The sequence below is a fragment of the Malurus melanocephalus genome, unplaced genomic scaffold, assembly GCF_030028575.1.
Source record: "Malurus melanocephalus ecotype Western Australia unplaced genomic scaffold, MMel_1.1 scaffold_171, whole genome shotgun sequence".
NCBI classification, from domain to species: Eukaryota; Metazoa; Chordata; class Aves; order Passeriformes; family Maluridae; genus Malurus; species Malurus melanocephalus.
The window spans coordinates 1236274-1257934 of record NW_026623403.1 but is presented as its reverse complement, the minus strand read 5'-3'; the positions used below and the strand labels follow the sequence as shown (position 1 = coordinate 1257934).

The 21661-nt window shown below is 34.3% G+C and overlaps 1 protein-coding gene across 2 annotated transcripts in view; it reads left to right on the top strand.

Moving 5' to 3' along the window:
* The window catches only part of RIMS2 (regulating synaptic membrane exocytosis 2), a 440099-nt gene that overhangs the window by 46049 nt on the left and 372389 nt on the right, over positions 1–21661 (top strand). The window contains exons 2-3 of one of the 2 annotated variants that reach the window (XM_057372449.1): positions 12153–12185; positions 12581–12667. The exons of the other annotated variant lie outside the window; for it this stretch is intronic. Of the exons in view, the coding sequence (XP_057228432.1) occupies positions 12153–12185; positions 12581–12667 (120 nt within the window). The remainder of the gene's footprint in view (positions 1–12152; positions 12186–12580; positions 12668–21661) is intronic. 2 annotated transcript variants of the gene reach the window in all.

The window sequence follows — 21661 nt, the reverse complement described above, 5'->3', positions numbered from 1 at the left end:
TACTTTTAAGCTTTTGCTTAGAATGTGATTTATGACATGGAAACTATTTGAAAGAATTTTAATTCTGAACCAAAAAGCCAAAATGGTTTAAGATTAATTTTACCAATGTATTCTGTAGGAGTTTTTAATTTTTTTTCAGGTATTACTTCCTTAATTAATTAGGGCAGGTTAGTTGTTTTCTGTTTACGAGGCAATTACTAAAGTAGTTACTTTTTTTTAAGACTGGCAGTATTTTCTGAATATAACTTTTAAAACCTTAGAAGTTTGTTATTATAGGTGCAGAGAGTGTTGAATGTATACAAAATTGACAGTGGTTTCAAATGCAGCTGTGCTCATAAGATTGGGTAATGTTCATCCCTGGAGCCCAAAGCTTGCTCACTAAAACAACTACAACCCCTCAGTTTTATTGACATCTRTGATACAGCTCCAGAATCACTTTGCTTGCCCATTGTAAATACACGTGTAAAACATAGGAAAGAAAAATATGGACAAAAATTATCAATTTAAATAAACTCTTCAAACTAGGAGAGCTTTATTTATGAAAAGGTATGAGTATGGGACAAGGGGATGCAAAAAAAAGCATCAGAAAAAAATTGGTGASTTCCAAATTTTATCTAACTTTAGTTCACTTGAAAATAAAGGTGTAAATAGCAAGCAAACCCCAACACAGTACTGATAAAAAGAGAAATATAGACAGAAATAGCAAACCATTGTGAAAAAAGATACACTTCAATAGATTCTTTSTTAGGGGAACATGGATTCAGGAATATGAAACAAATGGAAAAAAMCATTTCCATTACTATAAACTGTGTTACTATAACTAGTCAAGCAGACAGTTTATAATAATATTCTATTTATGATTCTAGCTTCTCTATGCATCAAATTAATCACCAGACAATATCTGTTTTTAAAGGAAACCACTTGTGCTTTCTCTTAGTATTATGCAAACTGGGCGTTGTATTTATCTCAAATATCTCATGTGGTCAGAGAYATAACATCACAGATAGATAAGATTATATCACAGTAATGTACAGTGACTTCCAGATATAAACTATAAATTTTGTAGAATATGTGAATAGATAATGCAAAGTGATCTACAAGTACTCCCATTCATATTTTTATTYAATCAAATGTTCTCAGGAAAATCCCCAGCATTTTATGTTTTATTGTCATAAAAGTGGTCTTAATTATAGTATAATAACRTCATAATATAATGATAATATCATAATAATACCAGAATGATCATAATAGATAATGTATACTTTATTCTACATTATTATGTAGCATATATAATAGAATAAGATAATAATATAGGCATGATTACTTCAGAAAATATTAAATAAAATAAATAAATAAACTACTAAATAAAATATTTTAATATAAATATTAAAATTTATTTAATAATGATAAAATTTCTAACTCTCAAGATTTATGTGAACAGCAACAGCAAAAATTAATGATTTCTTGATAAATAGACAATTTAAAAGTATTGTTACAAAAATTTGTATGTAACAATAGACTCTACATTACTGCTGTATATCTCATTTATTTTTCTTTTCCTGGTTTTTCACTTCCTGTTTAAATCTTAGATTCTAATCTTGTTTTTGTAGCAGAAGTTATATTGTATTTCTTTTTTTGGTAGGGAACTTGCATTTTTCAAGCCATTTAGTAAGCTGGCCTTGCAGCTGAAGAACTTGTACTGCCAACACCCTGTTTATTATGCAATAGTGAACGAGGGCTTCATGTGTGAGAGGGTGCAGGACCCAAATCTGTTCCTAAAAGGGTTTTTTTGTAAGGCTGGTTTTGAAGAAAATAGGAACAGATTCCTGSTATTTGTTATTTCTGTTCCTGTTGTATCCTTATCTAGGATTGCCTGTACTCTGGAGGAAATCTGAATCCATTTCACACAATTAAATGTCACAGTCTCAGAAGTACTAACTTATTCTGCTGCATAGTTTTTAAGCTCTAGTGTATATGATTTTCACCTGGTGGATATCTTAATAACGTTATAAAATTGCTGTTTAACAGGTAAAAGAACACATCAAGTCCAAAKTAATTACCAGGGCATTTAAAATTAATTACAGAGTTAAAATGATTTTTTTTTTTACTCACCTGCTAGCAGCTGAGTTTAGGGCTGCATATTTCCCTAGCAGCTGGTGACAGAACAAGCATCTATGAAAGCACTTTCTGCAGGAGATGCTTGGAATGCCATCTACTGTTGAAAAAGTAAAAATCCACCTCAAAAGCAACTCAAAACCCTTAGGAGACACTTCTTTTTCTTTTTTAAATGTGGCTGGTTCTAAAATGAAACTCTGCTTGCATTAGAATTCAGTTAATGTTCTGAAAAGGTTCTAATTCCATTTGATTTCAATATCCTAGATTTTGTATCAATTAAAAAACTATGCTTTCTACTTAATTTTAAAAATTCCTTGAGAATTTCAGTTAATTGCAAAACAGTTTGAAGCATAAGTAAAAATAAAGTCTCATCTTTCCAATACAAAATTAATAAAAATTGCATTAAGTAAGGAAGGTTGTAATCCCGACACTGAAATAAATATCCTGTAAAAATCCTTGTGATTAAAATTTTTATTTAAAATGTTTAAACTTTTTTTGAATACTTTCTAAGAAAAACAATTGTAGGACAAAACCTTATATGGTATTTGTTTATATGTTRCTAAAGTTCACTCTGTTAAAATTCTGTTTAAAAAATTATAGATTTACTCAAGTTTGAGTAGTCTTGTACACCTGTAGGTTACATTTGGATGTATTTATGCATGTGTTTTTACTATAATAGTGGTAAATGTTTGCATTTTGGTCATGAACAAGACTATGCAATTTAAAGTCATCTTGTTACAATCATCCTCATTTCCAGAAGTAAAGTATGGCTTACTTTAATGCAGCTGTTGAGTACATTTSACACACCCTGTAGGCAAGAATGTAAAACATTTTTTTTCTCTTTACACAAAATATACAAGATCACACTGGCAGACCTAAGTGCTATTCCAGCACTTCTATGGAGAAACCTGATGTTTTGAAAATAGATATAGTCAAATGAATGCTAGGTGTCAAAAATTAATCTTTGCTAGAGTTAGGTTGTAGAAGTATCTGTAACATTTTTTCAATGCAAATCTCACCCGAGACTTGGTATGAGATCTCCATAATTAGTGAAAATTGCATGAAATAACAAATATTATGTGACAATTGAACAATTTTGTCTCTATTCCTTCTTGGAAAATTAGAGGGAAATCCAATATTTTTTTCAGATTTGATGCCATCTCTCTCAGGTTGATGTCTTCTGTTCTCTGTAAGTCACCTGCCTGAAATATCCACRTATCTGCAGGATTTAGGAGAGTAACATTTACTAAATTGGAGAGAAAGAATTAAATCCAAATGAAACTATTTCCCCCTCCATTGAACTGAAATATGCATAAAGCTCAACCAGATAAAACATCCTGAGTTAAGGCAGTTGCTATTTATCTAGAGGCTGTGAACACGTGTCAGTCACCCATGTGAGGCTTTTCAGCCTGCACACAGAGCATTGAGATCAGAGAGAACCCAGGGCTTTTCAGATTGTGTGAGGGAAACATTAGTGTGACCAAATATACAGCAGAACAGGTGACKGCTGTCTCAAAGTTGAAATTTTTGAAGTAATCAAAAGTTATTTGTAGGAATGTTGCCTTTTTTTTTTTTTAATTATTTTTTTTTGTCCAAAAAGGACAGAAGAAACTGATCAGATTCAAGGAGGTATTTACTTGTATCACATGACCTTGAAATGGATTTGGAAATTCATTGTAGTGAAGAATTATGCAACATTGGCTGCTCTTTAAATGAGCTGCTAGAAAAGGAATAGGTAAAATTCTATTAAAGAAATATTTACTATGKCTCAAAGACTCCTTAAACTTGTGTGCTCTTTTTATCTGCTATCCTTGACATCGAGCATATGTATTCATTTGATCATTGTTTTGCTCTTGCTGCACTWCTAACACAGGCTAATTTTTGATTTTATGTATTTCAAGTTAGCCTGTCTCACCTTGCAGCTATTACATATGATGTTAGAGAAGAACAACTAGCAGGTATTGGATGCTTTACCCAGAGAAAAGCAAGCCTGTGAAACTCCTAATCTGAAAAAAACTTCTGGAGCTTTAGGATTGAAAGACACAACTTGACCCAATATAATTCCTTTGTTAAAACTTTTTATATTGTTTTCTAGTTGTTTTTTGTTGCCCCTCTTTGACAACTTTKTGTGATCCAAGACTTTCTGTTATTTATTATTTTATAATTTTTGTTTTTCCAAGTTTTTGTACATACCTTATTCCCTCAGACACATGATACCTAAGTGGGAAGCAGCTGGCCTGTTCCACATGGCAACAAACTATAATGCTGACAGCTTACAAAATCTGTCTTAGAAATTCCCACTTACTCTGTGATAACCAAAAYACTCTTTTCCTTTCTAAATATGGGAAAAAACTGCAGTAGTCCATTTWAAACTAGGTGGTAGTTTTGGACAAACACTAGATTTTTAACACAGATCCTCATCTAGGCCTCCTGCTTGCAATTTTGGATAACCTTCAGAGGAGAGCATTGATCCATGAGGTAATTATTGGAACTGTATATAACATAAAGGCCTCCATTCAGTGTAGTACCTATTTATTATTACWGTTGTACTATAGTAGTTTTCTCTTGTGTTGATTTGTAAGTTCGACACTCATTTTTGTGATTTTACTATCAACACCATAACAAATAGCAAGGAAGAATTGTGGCTAGGTTAGGATGTGTGAGAAGCGAGGAAGCTTTCATTTGCAGAACATTTCTCTTACCCCAGAAATGAATGRTAGGAAACATTTCTCCCCTGAAGAGTTTATATCCTAAGATAAGCAGAATTTGATTTATTTTGCTGGTTCTGAAATAATGAAAACATACTGTCAGTTTCTTCAGTTTTAGTGTTGAAAATACAGGGCTGTTGAACACTGTTTTTTGTCTCGGTGATCCACATTTTAGTAGGTATTTTATAAAAATAAGTGTCAACATTTCCCTTTGAGACTTTCTTGTCTGGAATCTTAGATAAAACTATCRTATTTCTTATTATCATTTAAATATCAGAGTAGTGTTTATCTTGGCAGAACTTGTTATGTTGTTGGGTGATGTTCAACTGAGGTTCAATCAGGGACCTCATTCAGCCTGGACCACGATACAGGAATATGTGTACGTCTGTGCTTATCTGTCAAATATATATGGTGCTTTCTTGTTGGTCTTGCATCTTTAAGATAACTTTAGTTTGGACTTCAGGGTATATTTAACCTCTTAAGCTTGGATTTAGATAGATTTTAATTTTATTCTGTGTAACAAGTATTGTTGCTAGCCCAAGGACCCAGCTTTTCCACCTGCTTGTTCACTAATATCAAATATCTGATTTGATTCCTCTCAGCTACTGATTGTGGAGGTGTTTTCCTGAAAGCTACTGATACTTTTGTTACAAACAGAACAAAATTAGTAAAATAACCTGCACATCTTCAGAAAAACATACCTTTAGAAAGACAGTAATGTCCAAAATACAATCCTTCTCATTCATCTACCTATACTCTAAATTAAAAAAAAAAAAAAAAAAAAAAACAAACCCACTTGAAACTGTAATATAAATTAAAGACTTTAATTTTGATCAAAAATAGTTAAGCTGAATGTTCCTATGTGGATATTCTTACAGCATTAATAGGGCAAGCAATGCAAAGAATCAATTCAGTTAATATATAATATTTTGCAGTTATGCAATTGGCATGGATTTATATTTGACCTCATTTCTCCAAGTTAAACATACTTACATAATTTAACTTAATTCCTCTGTAGAGATGGCTTCTCAAGAAAACAGTTGATTGTATTTGAATATATATCTCTGTTAACTCCACTGTTTTGTTAAGAGTGGATGTAGGCAAACTTATATACTGTGCTTGTGTCATGTGTCTTGACTTCCAGTGTGTGAGTGTAGTCACTGCAGTCACTGGAACTAACCCTTTTTTTTTTTTGTTTTTGTTCATTTGGTGCAGGGCATATAATGCAAATACTGTTACAAAGATTTAGGAAAAAAAGAGTCCACAGCAGGCAATCTAGGAAAAAATCTAGGACCTTCCATTCTAAGAYGGGGTGGTGGAAACTTCTGAATGTTGCCAGAGTTGATGATCTCCCCTCTTTTTCAGCACAATTACGCTAAGGGAATGCATATGCCAAAGGTGGTTTGGATACAGTTATGCACTGAATGCAGTTTCTTGGAGAGAAAAAATGGGAGGTACAGGAAGCAAAAAGGAAGGGAAGCTAGAATTTTATCAWTGTTTCTTTAAACCTATTTTATTTTCAGTGCCATTTCCAAGGGTGTAAGTTTTAGGGGAGGAAGTTATTCTAAATTAAGAAATACTGCCAATGGTAAACACTTCTAGAGATTATGATGTTCACATGCTATGACAATGGGAATATATAAATTCCAGGAAAAGTTAGTTTCATACATTCATTAAAATCTTTTCACTAGCTGTGCATTGAAAAGGCATTTGTTAATTATCAAATGATTTAGGAACATTTCAAATCTGCTTATAATTGTAGACAGTTATTGAAAATAGAGAGAACACTTCAAAGATTGTGTGTTGGCACCTTGACTCTTGAGAAAGGTGCGTCTCTGTACTGTCATCTRGGTTAGTGGGGTCTGGAATGCAAAGAAGAACAAATGCTAATCCTGAGAAGAATATTCAGTTTAATTCACTTTATAATACAAGTGGTTATAAAGTAGTTAGCATTCATGCTGCTGTTTTTATTTGAAAGTTAGCCACTTTATAGGTTTTTTATGTGTATAATATATATCTGAGTTGGAGACAAAATTGTTTGTTGCTGTCTTCTCTCAACTATTTCTACTTTATTTTGAACAACGCTGGAGGTCAATGTCAGTATGGTATCTGCAGAAGAAGCAAAACRTCATGTTTCTTTTTATAGATCTGAKACTATCCCTCACTCTTCCTGTATGATTTGCTTTGGGAAAACCAGATAGTTTGGTGCATTAATATTTAATCTTACGCTGATTCTTAATCAAGTTTCGTGTAACATGCATTGCCCATTGAAACGACTGCACAAATATCCTTCTTTGCCGTCTATGTTCTCTATACTTAAAAAATTCATACAAGTGTCCCACTTTCTGGATTTCCTAGGCAGTGTATTTAATAAAAATAACTACTCTAGAAGCATCAAGAGCTTCATTAAATTGATACTAGCAACATCAGTTACAGCATTAATAGTAATAATGAAATATATTTGGATTTTTTTCTCATGTATGAATTCCAAGCAAAAGATTGACTTGCTTCTTCAATCTTCTAAATTTCAACAAAAGGGCTAGAAAAAACTTCCATTCTTGTCTACCCTAGTTCACTGAGTTGGTTCGGAAATAAGGAAAGCATAGAATATTAGTGAGCAAAAGACTGAAACTACTGGCCTGTGCATTTTGAAATGAAAGTGACATAGAGTGTTATATTCTTTATGCTCAACTCAGTGTTTCTAAGAGACATTAGATGCACCCAGTTTATTCCTGCAGATTACATCTCCTTGGGCTTGTAGGCCCATGGCTGGCAAAGTTGTGAATCTTGAGAGTACTACTGGGTTAGAGGTAGATAGTCAGATGCTTATCCTTGCCAAGGATGTCTGATTCGGAAATCTGGATTCCCCAAACTTCACTTGAATAATTAATACAGATATCTAGGAGATGTAGAGTGTGTTTTAAGGGTTATTTTCATAGACTGAGGCACCTGAATTCCTTCCACATGTTCTTGTGGTTATGCATCCAAGTATGTTAAAGRTGAGATGAGCTTTGGTAATAGAGTGCTTGTTAGTTTACTTGTTCTCCAAATCACCTTTTGGAAAAAACATWTTATGGTTCTGACATAGTAGATTTTAGAGACAAGCTTTTACTGGCGGCAGTAGATTGAAAAATAGCAAAGTATTAGGAGTTTAAAGGGATAACAATAATTTTTATGTTGATGCTTTCATTCCTTAGTCTTCTGCTTCCATTTTTCTTGTTCTCTTCCCCTTCTTTCTGTTCTGTTCTCATATTCATTCTCTGTGCCAATGGGAATAGCCTTAATCTTTGAGGAAATTTTTAGTACACGGAGAGAATCTAACATCAAAAACTGTTCATTGARACTTGAGATTTAACTTAATGATTCCAGCTACTGGAAAAGATCAAAGGGGTCTGGCACTTGCACTGTGTAGGCTTGCAGAGGAACACAACAGTGGTGGTGCTTTGTATGTTTCAAAYGGCAGAGGTTTCTGATAACAAAGTTACTTGGTGTAAAAAGTCGCAAGGTGTAAAAGTTGAAAGGTGTAAAATTCTTTATTGTTGGTGAGTAGAAAAATCCTGGCTTATTTTCAGGTGGAGTAGTGAATGGAGTTGTGATCTGTGGAAAAAAAAWTTGTGACAAAATCTTCAGACTCCTCTTACATTTTAGAATAAGTGGTAAAATGCTTGGTATTCTGCAGCGTTAGGAGTGCATTGTCTCAGTCACTGTTATCAGACACATTATCTGCAGCCTGCTGATGGTTTTAGTAAACAGGTGCTGATCAGAATTTATTTCTAGTRAATAAGGAGAGCTGGCTCTGTTCTTGGTAGAGATTTGAGTGGATAGGATTGGAAAGACGTAGGAAGGTTAAAYGRAGACAGGTAATCTGGAAGGAGCAGAATGCAGTTACAGTGCTTGGGGTATTTCAGTTGGGCTGCTGAGAAAATGGAAGTTTGGAGGTTTTCTGACCTGGCAATACACTTCTTTTAAACAGTTGTTTGCTGCAGGTTTTTGAAAGGAGAGGAGGAAGCAATGCATAAATATGGGAGTACACAAACCAGTGAAACMCAAAGCAGCTCTTGTAACCAAAAGAAAAACAACTCTATGTGTACATGTATACAGGGTTCAAATATCTGGAGTCTTTTCAGTCCTTTTCTGCCTAGAAAAAGATATTTAAACCACAGCAATGTTAAAAATAGATTCAGTGCAGTTCATCTAATATATCATTACTTCTTTGAGTTGCTACAACTTGTAATTTCATCTGAATGAAGTCTTTTGGAAAGCAAGCAAGAGAAATTAGTCTGTGGTTTTCTGTTTTAGATCCTGAATCTGTATCCATTCTCTGACCTTGAAAGTTAAATACCTGCACTGTACACCTGCAGGGTTCAGGCCTGTTGATCCACAAGGTTTATGTTAATTTAAAATCATATGGTGGAATCTATACATTCAATAGATTTTTTCATAATTTCTTTTGAAATTGTGGTATGCCTTCCATGCTCGTTGTACAGTCAAGGAAGATAATTTCCTAATCCAGGGACTGAAGGATGTATAGAGAGTGCTCAAGGAATGCGTCACTGTTATATAATAATGGAAGCTCTTGTCCTCACATAACTGCAGTGTTGGAAAGTGTATAGTGAATGAGACACAAAATTGTAGGAGGAGAAAAGATTAATTTATAAGAGGATATTTTGAATTATAGGGTCATATTATATCCTGACTTAGAAGACAGTGTTCCTATAAAATGCTGAGAAATTAATTTTAAATGCAGGTTTTCATTATGTCTGATAACGGAAAATGAGTTTTATTTAATGGTACAAAACTAAAAATTAATTGTAAGATTTTAAGGAAAACCAAGAATTTGCAGCTGCTATTGAAGTTACCATATATATACTACTATGTAAAGATGCTAGATCTTGTTGAAAAAAACATACTGAAGGTTTCAAACTGCCTACTTAGGATATTAACCCAATTTCATCTCAGTTCCACATGTGAAAAAATATTGCCCATGGTCACTATCCAAAGGAAAGATGTTTGTTGTAATCTGATTATGTGAAGGGCTCAGATTTCCTTCATTTAATTCAATTGAAAAAATTCACAATGAAATAATAACTTAAAAGTGTCAAGTAAGTATGTTTGGAAATCATGCATGGCAAAGAATATACAGATTAGTGACATGTTCAGTTTTCAATGCCTAGTTATCAGAGAGGTCACATTTCAGTGTCTAGTTCTGTGTATGCAGTTTAAGAGCTCTGAATTATTATCTGGGAGTGTTTCCTTCTCTCAACTGACTATAGAGCTTTAAGGCTCATAACCTTGGGAGATCTAAATTAGATATCTTGGGCTACCTAGTGAGAAAGTATAGACATGCTTTGATTTCCCCTCCCTCCCGTTTCTCCTGCTTTGAATTTTTTACATTGAAAAACTAGTGTGGCTTCTCTTTGTTAAAAATAATACTGTGATAATAATAAGATGCATGGTAGAGTGGAATTGCAATGGCATGAGACACTTTAATTTTTACTTTTTTTTTAAATTATACCTGCTTGGTTTTGTGTTGGCTGTTTATTTATTTATTTTGGTTTTGTAYGGGAATGTTACTTTGTATATAAATTTCAAAGTGCTGAAGAGGCACTGTGTGTTGCATGTTCAGTTTTCCCTTTCTGTACCCATCTTTGGAAAGATTTTAGTGTTTCTTGTTGTCCACTTATGTAATTGTTGTGTAGTCAYTGAATCCTGTTTATGGAGATATTTCCTGTGATATCATATGGTGGAGGAGATACGGAGCTATTTTGCTGAGCTTCAGTTTTCTGTGCAGCACTAAACATCCCCTTAAATTATGAGTCTGCATTTCCTGTTCAGTTAGGTGAGAGTATTCTCTGTAGAGACATACARAATATCTATTYAGAAACTTTTTTTGGCTTTTTGAAYATACGGAGAAGAATGATCCTATATTTAAGACCTATACCTGCAATTAGAGGATGTAAATATTCCTGTGGGTGTATATCTCTGTTCTTGGGTTTTGTCATGGCCYAACCCCAGTCAGTAACCAAGGCCCGGCAGCCCCTCCTCACTCCCTCACCGGCAGGATCTGGGAGAGCATCAGAAGGGTAAAGGACAGAAAATTCATGGGTAGTGATAAAGACAGTTTAATAGGTAAAGTAGAAGCCACTTACACAAGCAAAGCAAAACAAGGAATAAATTCACTGCTTCCCATGGCAGGCAGGTGTTCAGCCATCTCCAGGAGAGCAGGGCCCCATCAGGTGCTGCAATGACTTGGGAAGATGAACTCCATCACTTCAAATGTGCCCCCCCTTTCTCCTTCTTCCCCCAACTTTATTTACTGAGAATGATGTCACATAGTCTGGAATATCCCAGTGGTCACTTTGGGTCACCTGTCCTGGCTGTGTTTCCTCTCAGCCTCCCATGAACCCCCAACTTCCTCACCACTGTGACAGCAGGAAAAGCAGAAAAGGCCTTGGCTCTGTGTAAGCTCTGCTCAGCAAAAACAAAAACATCTCTGTATTATGACCTTGTGTTCTGCACAAATCCAAAACACAGCCCCATACCAGCCACATGAGGAAAATTAACTCTACCCCAGCTGAAACCAGTGCAGGTTTGTTATAGAACATTGGCTTGCTCACTTAATTTAAAGCATGTATTTTGGACAGAATATTTTTCTAAAGACAGTGGACAAATATTAATCAGTACTAAACAGACCTACTGTATGTATTATCCAGGTATTTCTTTAAGCAAGTCCTAGTAAAGTTCACTCAAGAGKAAAATTCCTTAGCTTTCCTTCCTTAGTTTTTAGTTACATTGTTTTCAGATCCTGACATCACTGTAGTTTAACAAAAGTGATGCAGAATTCCCTTTAATTTGTTATCTTAGTATATTGTATTTTAAATGGCATGTTATAAATTCACCATGAACTATGATGGGCAGTTTGGCTRTGACTAAAAAGTTAAAAAATAGATTGTAATTTATCTAATCAAAGTACCTTCCTTTGTATTTATAGCTGAATGTATTGCCAGAAATGTTTTAACATGATATTACGTGCAAAAAAATTGGAAGTCAGGTATAGTACATTGCCTATTTAAATTTTAGTTCCATATTAAAGATTTCTATACTTAGCACTACCCATTTTTAAAACTATATGGAAATAAGACCATAGTACAAGTTAATATAAACATACAACAAACATTAAAGGAAATCCTTTAAACTCAAAGTAGGAGATTTCCCCCTCCTGTTTGATACAGATAYAGATTGATTCCCCCTCCTTTGATACAGATTTTAGGGCTTCAGGRTAGTTGTTTTCAACATGTTGCACTCAGCTGTGCAAACTTATCTTTTTAGGGTCAAAGAAGAGCAAAAACCACAGTCGACACAGTAAGTAAAATATCTTATAGATGCAATAGACTTGACTTTTCTACCTTTGCCGTGTTCTGCTCTCTGCACCTTTGATGGTATTAGCTTTCACTGATACCTGATAGGCTGCAGGTAGTTTGTCATCTGCTTCCTGACTGGCTTGTAAGAGAGCTGCTTGTAGCTTCTTACTCCATCCACATGTTAGCTGGATGTAGGTTCTTGCTGCCTGCTTGTGAACTGAATTGTAAAACTTTACCTCCCTTATAACCTTAGTGGCTGACTTAGTTCTGCAGCTCACATTCCCATTGGCTCTTAGCTTTTCTGCCTCTGTATTTCTACTAATGTTGGATAAGAAAACATTTAAACTAGTGTGGTTTTATTGGTTATTCAGTCACATTATTTGCTTGTTTAAACAGGTGGTTTCCCTTTAGTGGGATCACTGAGCTGGTAAATAACGTTCTTCAACCACAGCAAAAACAGCAAAATGAAAAGGAGCCCCAGACGTAAGTAAGCTGCTCTCTGTAGATTAAGTACTGTCTGTCTAGCATTAGAACATCCTGGAGAGTGTGTTTAAAATATTTGCCCATTTAGAACATTCAGCTAAGGGCATTCTACAAGCTGAGCGCCATTTGCTTTCCAATCCATAATTTGCAAAGGGAAAAGTGAAAATCAGTTTTTACTCACACCTTATCAGTAACTTAAGTGATTRCATTAGAGTACAMGTTAAGGAGTWACTACTGCTCMATTTGTCTTTTTTTTCTTTTTKTTTTCACATGTTCCATATATGAAACTCCCAGTGAAGTGATGTTTTCTGTGCATGAGGAGCTGGAATGATARGACATGTAGCATTATCTATAGCATGTGTCTATGCACATGCATGGCCTGGGTCATGCATAGAATGCTATATGCATCTGTATCATCTGTATGAAGAGCTCTCTAAGGACCAGGAAAAGATAATGTAATTTTTTTTCATGCTTTTAGAATATCTGTAAAGTTTCAGAACTTTAACAGATATAAGGAGAAATCTTGGGTCAGTCAAAGGTGATGAGATTTTGACTTTGATAGAGCCAGTATTTCATCCATGAACCTTTTATACTGTTAAGTCACTACTGTTTTTGTTATCTGAAAATTTTAACAGGAACTGGCAAAGCTAGGACATTCAGTCTTAGAGTAGAAGTGAAAATACTCCTTTCAAAAAGAGAAACTAAAAAATATTTATTGTTCTAAATTTTCAAATTCTTAAGATGTACTTCCGATGTTATTTAAGCTTTAACASTCAAGTTGCTGTCTTTTCTTTCTTCTAGAGGTGAATGCCTTGTAAGTTCATGTAATAAAAGAGATGTTTGATTTTGGACTCCACATAACTGGTTTAATGCATATAACATCAATTATTTTCCAGGCTGAATCAGTTTTGGTTTATTTTTTAATACCTATATTTAGGTGGACCTTCATACTTGTGASTCATGAAAGCTGTGAAGTTTTCTGACAATACAGTGAGAAGTTTTCATGGATTAAAATGGAAAAACAAGACATGAAATTGGCTTTTTGTTAAGCAATGAATTATTCTGAGTTCTTTTAATATTCTCACTTAAAGGCTTATAAAATTGTGTATAATATTAATGATGAATATTTTATTTTTGGTTGTTGTTAGAYACTGGCAATATTAAATTTTSTTCACAACACCTCAGTACTTTGTAYTCCCAGTTTCCTTAACTCAGCAAAATTTGTTCTGCTTACCAGCATTGTACATATGAAACATATGGCTTTCAAAAAATTAAAAATACTCTATGGGCAGTGTAAACAGTTGAGTTATAGTTAAAAAAATATTTTTAAATGGTTACTGTTATTATAGAAGGATTTCTTCAATGGTGGTCTCTTTGGGAACCACTTTTGTACAGTTTATATAATATAATTAGGAAAATTAATTAATTTGTACTCAATTTATAGATACACTTCTYCCTGTCTAATGGCAGATTTATATTCAAAACCTATTCTGAAAACCCCAAGCTATTTTTATGATGTTATGATGCCATTCAAAAGGATAAATGCAAAATGATGTTTTGTAGGGGTTGACATAGGACAAAGAAAAATTAGGTGCGCTGATGTTTTTTGGCAAAGAATCAGGGAGCCATAATAGTATGCAAGATGAGCTGTAGCAGGTATTGTGGAAGAGATTAATGTCATACAGGACTGTACAGACACTAGCCTGGAAGCACTGTGAAGAAGTTTTCATGCTGCTAGGCTTTGGTAAGATCTTACCTGGAATTATGTGGAACAGTTGTAATTCAGTGGAGATCAATGAGAATGAATAATTAGGTATCTAAGAAACATGATATGTATTAGGAAAGGATCAAAGCCATGACTTCATTTAGCCTCCTGAAGAGAAAATCCCAGGGGATGAAGGACATGGACAGAACATTGTTGAAAAATGGAAGGAAATAATCACTTTTCCATGTTCATCTCATGGTGAAGCTGAAGGGAGTAAACTTAAGTTGCATTACAGAGGGTTCAACTTGGTAGGGAGAAACTTCAGTGGAAAGAAAACTTAAAATGCTTGCATAATTTGTGTGGAAAAAGCTTGCATGGCTTGTGTGGAAACAGAAAAATCTTAAGGAGCAGGTTTGGAAAAGATCTGTTAGAAGAGACACAAGTGTAGCTGTTTCTTTGCTGGGACAAGAGATTGGACTAAAAGATCCTTTCAAAGTGACTTTTAAAARTGTTTTCCAGAAGTGTTGATTTGTGAAAATTTCATTAATGTATTAATTATCAGGATTTATTTTTTGTGACTATTGTAAACTTTCAGGGAGAGAATTGAACAGAAATACTAATGATGCATCCTTTAAATTTTACTTCTTTTTCTGACATTAATGGTTTGCAAGGAAATGTTGTACCAGGGAACTTTGTGGGACATTGGGGAGGAGAATAAATGCCTGTAGAATTTTTTATCACTATTCATACATGTTGGGGCACTTTCCACTTGAAATCACTGTCAGTATCTGAGTCTGAACTCTAAACTATGAAACTGTTTCTGTCTCCATAATAAAGTAAATATGAGGCACCAAAACAATTTTTTTGTTTGACTTTGATGACTTATTATGCCTCTTACTGACACTATTAAATTTACCATTTGCAACATGATGTTACCGTTGCCTGGCTGTATGTTTGCTCTGGACCTTTTTTCAATATATTTATGGCAAGAAAACTGATTACATTGGTTGGATTGCTCACAATGTTAATGAGGTTAAGGCAGCCATTTCTTCTATGAAAGGGTTGTTAARCATTGGAATGAGCAGCCTAGGAAAGTGATGGACTCACCATCCTCGGAAGTGTTCAGGGAATGACTGGATGTGGCACTGCTGTGGTTTAGCTGACATGGTGGTATTTGGTCAAAGGTTGGACTCAAWGATCTTGGAGGTCTTTTCCAACCAGAATAATGAATCCATGACTGTGGAGGAAATCAGTTTTATCAGAAAAAAATGTGTTTGGAACAGGTAAATGCATTGATAATAAGAAATACATTTCTATGTTTAAATTGGAGCCCAACTGATCTATTTTAATCCTAAAACATAAATGGATTTGTAATTCAGCAGAATCACAAAATATGATTATTTAAAAAATAACAGATTCTGCATTTTTGTTAAATTWAAAAAGTTTATTAATAAACTTTATTAATAAGGTTTTGAAAAAATGTCAGGGAAAATTTAAGAAGCATATTGCCATTTGTGAAAGGTAGAACTAAATTTTAAACAAAATCAAAGGAGTATGATATAATAAGGAATTCCTTGAGGATCTGGGGTTATAAAACAGACCTGCATAGAGAAAGAAGAACATAACCAGAAATGCATAGCTGGCCAGCAGTTAGCATCATGGGCAAGGAAAAAAATCCCCCAAACTAACATAGTATATATATATATATGTAATATAATCTATGTTTATATGCTTTACTCGAAGGGGAAATTGGATAAAATAGTAATAAAGCATTTACACTTATTTAMAAGGTAGGGCTGAACTGGAGCTCTATCTGACCTATTTTGTATACCAAAGTCTCTAGATRTTTTGTGTTATGCAACATAAGTAAAAAATACTATATAGTTGAAGAATGAAATGTTTCTATATGTATATTCCATATATACATAGGTGTAATGTGATGTTAACTAGACAACATAGTCTGCAATACATTGTAACAGAAACCAGCTCCTAAAAGCTTTGTGGGAAGTGTTTTTTCTCTAATTTTTTTGCAATTTCTCAGGGTTTGTGAATGTCACAGGCTGTGGCACTGCTAATATGCTGACAACATCCTGATTTGAACTGCTTTCCAGAAGAAATAGACAGTACCCCTAGAGGGATGACAGGTTGTCTGAATGAGATAAGCAAATAGATTTAGAAAATGCTGGCTTAAGCTTAACTTAAACAAGACAGAAGTGATACTCTTATTATAAGAGGAAAGCCTGTTAAGCCTGCAGCTGAATCAGTGACCTCAGTTTCCAACAGAACCTACATTTAGGACAGAGGAAAACGGGGTTTTTGCAAAACACAGAGGCTSTACACTCATTTTGGCTTTAACTGTAACCCTTATGAATGCTTTAATTTCTGTTTCCCAAAGAAGAATTCTGCATTTCATTCTGTAAAGAACAGATGATAAAGATGATACATAAGTTTATGTGATGTTTATCAAAYCGTGTCTTAGGAAGGTCAAAACTTCTAGAGAGGATCAGACCCCAGCTGCTGCACTCTGCTTGCATTACATTGTTCATTATAATTTAATGTCTTTCTTCTTAAAATGACTGGGTATGTTATAKTCTGTGAGTAGAAGTGATGTGAACCCTATTTCACGTGCAATGTTACTAGTTCCAAGTAAGATTATTCCAAGAAGTGGCATAAAATGGTTTTGATTTGCTAAATAAAACCGAAYTTTTTTTTAATCTGTCAGGGACTAAACATGCAACAGAACAGCTCTTATTGCTGAGACACTCTGACTAAACTATGGTGAAAATATGAAAAAGAAAAAAATGAGGAAATTATTAATTCTTGAAAATATAGATTTACATTGTAGAGACATCTGTTTTTTTTTTTTTTTTTTAAATTTAGAAGTAACTGTTCAGTGTGCCCATGCTGCTGCTATGGCTGCTTCTATGTAGAGCTTTTTTTTTCACAGATTGTCTATAAATTTTCAACCATTCATGGTAGATAACCTTTTATTTATGTCAGTTTGAGGGAAATTCAATTTTGCCAAAGCAGCTTTTTAATAACTGTTGGTTTTTTTTCCTTTTAACCAAGGAAATATTATCATAAACAACATATTCTAAGCTTTCTTTCAGAGTTTCTGTTTTGTTAAAATAATCTTAGTCATGGAAATGACTTGGCAGAGACTAAGCAAAAGAAAAGAAAATGAAAATATCTTCTGCTTCTTACATTTGGTTTGCAGGTTGATAGAAACTGTTATCAGCTTTCTTTTAGACATTTGTGTTTCTCTTCAAGCACGGAACAACTGTCTTCTCATGATTAGATAGCAAAAAAWACATGTATGCTATTGCACTGATGAATTGTGGTCAGGTTCATGATTCTCATTGTGAACATAATAAATACAAAAAAATCTGAACTTCCATGGGGTTTATATTATCTGAATCACTTTGCATAGCATGCTTTAAGTCATTATTTGCCCTCTGGTAATTTTTTTTATTGAATTATTATTCTCATTAGGAATATAAGCCCAGGACAAAAACTTTATGCTACAGGACAACAGTTAGGGTGTTTGAAACTGAAGGGAAACTTGTGAGCTCAGCAATTCTACAGCCTTCCTGCATAGACAGAATCCTAGTCTGAAACCTAAAGGAGAACACTAGAATGTACAGCCAGGCTGTGCTTGGTATATGTGATTTCTGGGCTTCAGTTAGTTGAAACAATTCCTTGTAACAACACAAAAATTGGTTTCATAGACAATCTTCTTCAAATTCAAGATTTYTATTTTTCTAGTTTAAAGATTTTCAAATCTCTCTCTGGCAAGTTCTGGGCTGCTCCACTCTGTTACAGTTTTCCTCCCCATGGATATTTTTTATTTTTGTCAGTATTTTCTGTATTCTAAACATTTTAAATTTAAGTTAATATTATTTGATTTGAAGAATAGATTAACACATTATAGTATTTTGTGCATTACCTAGTTTAAAAATACGTTAAAATAAATTCTTATGGTTTAAAGTTMTTTTTAGTTGAGTTTTCCAAGAGAAAATAACAAGATTAGCAGTCAGAATCATAAAATCAAAAGACATTGGAACTAGTTAGACTTTAATGGAACTGATCTCTCTCTTCCTTAAAATCATGCTTCTGTGAGTCATGCAGCCAYCCTTGTAGTACTGTAAATGTAAAGAGAATGTTCAGGATACACTCACACAAGACAGCAGAGTTTTAAGTGTCTGTTTTCATCACTTGGGAGATATAATTATGACACAGTTAATGTGGGTTTGTTTTGGCATTGCAGTTTCTGTTTTCGTATGAAAACTGCTGACTTGAGCTYTCTGGTGTGTTCAATGTTTTTGATTAGGCTCATCTGGTATTAYAGGTTAAGAACTGCTTTCTCCAGGGATGATTCTCTAGTCGTTTTACATGAGACTGTAGATTGGATCAAATTCTTGGAAAATCAAAAATTAAGTTTACAAACCAATAGCAAATTTCAGAAGCAGGAAGCAAGTTCTAAAACAGTTAATGCCAGTAACTCYAGAAATGGATCTGTCAAATACCTTCTAACTTGATTGAGTTTCTTTGTACTGAAGGTGTTTGGCGCTTCACAAAGGTTACCTGTGTGGTTCAAGCCATACATTTTAATTTCTGCTACTGAATGCAGATACTGAGTACCTCTGTACCTCTGGAATGACTTGTACAAATGACCCAGGTGTGGGTAGTGCTGAAAGCTTTCATGAAGTATTGGGCACTTCCAGTTAGTAATGATGCCAGTGGAAACAGTGATTGGTTTTCATACGAAGTTTCATAYAGCAGTGGGTATTTTTGCTTATTTGCAGGTTGAAAGCAGAACCAGACCTGTCAGTCAACAGTATCTGGGGAATACCTGTCCCCTGGAGTCAGGAAACACAATTAGGCTTGCTGAAAATACAATTAGGCTTCCCAGCTGCAGAGCTGTTCAGATGAAAGTTCAGTAATGCTGGTTACATGCTTTAAACTCCAACAACATTTCTGTTTCATTGATAGCTATGAGTCAATGTTGTGTTTATCTTTGGGAGGGGTTTATTCTCTCAGTTGGGTACTTTTATTTTGATGTATTTGTAGTGGTTGATTGTGATACCGTTTTCAGAGTGAGGGTGAGTAAATTTTTCTTATCACTGTTGTCTTGTTTTATTCCTTTGATAAGGAATAGTTGTAGTATTTGGTCAATTCCTTACATAAAAATATAATTAAATATTAATTCCTTAATTGAAGAGGGGCAGCAAGGCTAGAGGAAAGAAGTGTCTACTTATTCTCCCTTATTTAAGGCAGGAAAGGATTAAACAGATTTAGAAAGGCTGACTACAGGATGTGGAGTTCTGCCATGTTCACCTAGGGAAGACATACCTGATGAGACAATCGTCTTTTATCACCAAGAGCAGGATTTTTTTTATGTGGTGGTAATCTTCATTCAGTTTTGGTTTTAGGGATTTGAGGACAGTTGAACAGATAGTCAGAATGTTCAGGTATTCTTCAAAAGGAGGACAGTCCTCAAAATATTTTTATCATGAAACCCTCCATCAGCTACTCTGTTTTACAGATGAATGTTTCTTTTTGCTTTTTCAACATCATGGTTCTCATTTGCTTTTACTTGTGCACTCATGGGTGGCTTTCTGTGATCGAAGTAGAAGTAATATTAATATTACAAAAGTAGGAAATCACTTATCTCTTCCAAAAGATGTTTTTCTGATTGTTCTGTATAGAGAGATAGCTGAGGTAAATTCATAGTGATGTGGCTCCTGGAGTATCTTGGACTCAGAACAAACATAGACAGATGGTGCCAGGGTGAGTTGATCAGAAGCCTGGGGTGAGGAGGAATACTACTGGGTACAAAGTCTCATCTATGTATAGCATTAACAGACGGTGAAGATTCTCACAGAGCAAAAAAAGGCACCATCACAGAAACAAAAATCCAGCTTTTACTGGGGCCTATTCGGAATCTGGAATTGTCACTAACAGGATTCAATAACTCCAAAATTTGGAAGCTGCTCAGTAGCTCATTACTCATTCTACATGTCACCTTTTTCTCATCCTTTAGGAAGTTTTACATCCATTTGTATATTCTCTGGTTCCACTGCTAATTACTAAGAATAAGTTTATTGTAGGAAATGGATTTTCTTGTTTCATTGTGAGGATATTAAGCAGAGAGAACTTTGATTTTGTCAGTAGGAACACAGTTATATCTCTAATCTCAGGTGTACTTTGTCCATGCATAGAGACCTTGATGAAAACAGTTTTGAAAGAGTTGTGGACACCTGCTTCTCCCAGTTATGTTCCTAAGAGCTAAGCACATTTTATGGTTTCTAGAGCAATGTTCACCAGCAGGGTGAAAACCACTAATATTTGTATGACAAAAATCTGATTCACAGGTAACTTCAGAAAAGCAGCACGTTGTTTGTTTCAAGATTAAATGTGAATTTAAAGCAGCAAGCATATTGTAGTAATATTATATTTAGTGATGTTGCTGCATTCTTCTTTTTACAATATCTTTATTAAATCTCTTAAGAGGATATTATGCTATGTGCTCTGTTGGAAACTATTCTTTAAGATTTGTTATTGAATCTGGGACTCCATTGYGTATATTTTCCAGCTATTACAATAAAAATTACCTATGTACACTAAATGAATATTCTTTCTTTGTTTAGACATGCCATGCTGATGAGTTGTGATAAAGCTAGGATCACAACTTGATCTCCTCTAATGATTTGTTCAGGTATTGGCTGTGATATCACAGGCCTCCCCTCTGCCTCTCTTTTGATTCTTTAGAGACCAGGGAAAGATGAAAGTGAGATGTGTATATATAATAAACTTCTTTGTGTGTCCATACTAAAGAAAGCCCTTGCTTCCTATGTTGGAAACCAACTGTTGCAAAGATTCTATTGTAGCAGCTTAGTTACAATAGCAATGGAAATATATCAATATTGATATTGTGTCATCTTTGATAAGTGATGTCTGGTCAGTCCTGGTTACAAAAAACATGCAAAATAAGAATGGTAGTTGATTTTGCACACGATTTATTTTCTACAATGGAATTGACCAGGTTCTGCAGTAGGGATGATACTAAATAATCTTTTTTTTTCCCCTCCAAATTTTATTTCACAATATCTACAATTAGGATAGTAGATTTTTTTTTTAAAAGTCATTACAGTTGAGGATAACTCTGTGAGACAGAGCAAAGGGAAAACCACATTATAAAGTAAGGCTTTTCTTCTGCCACAATCTGCCAAGTCTGATTTACATTGAACCCACTTAGGGATTAGGCCTGCAGATCTTATTATTAAAAA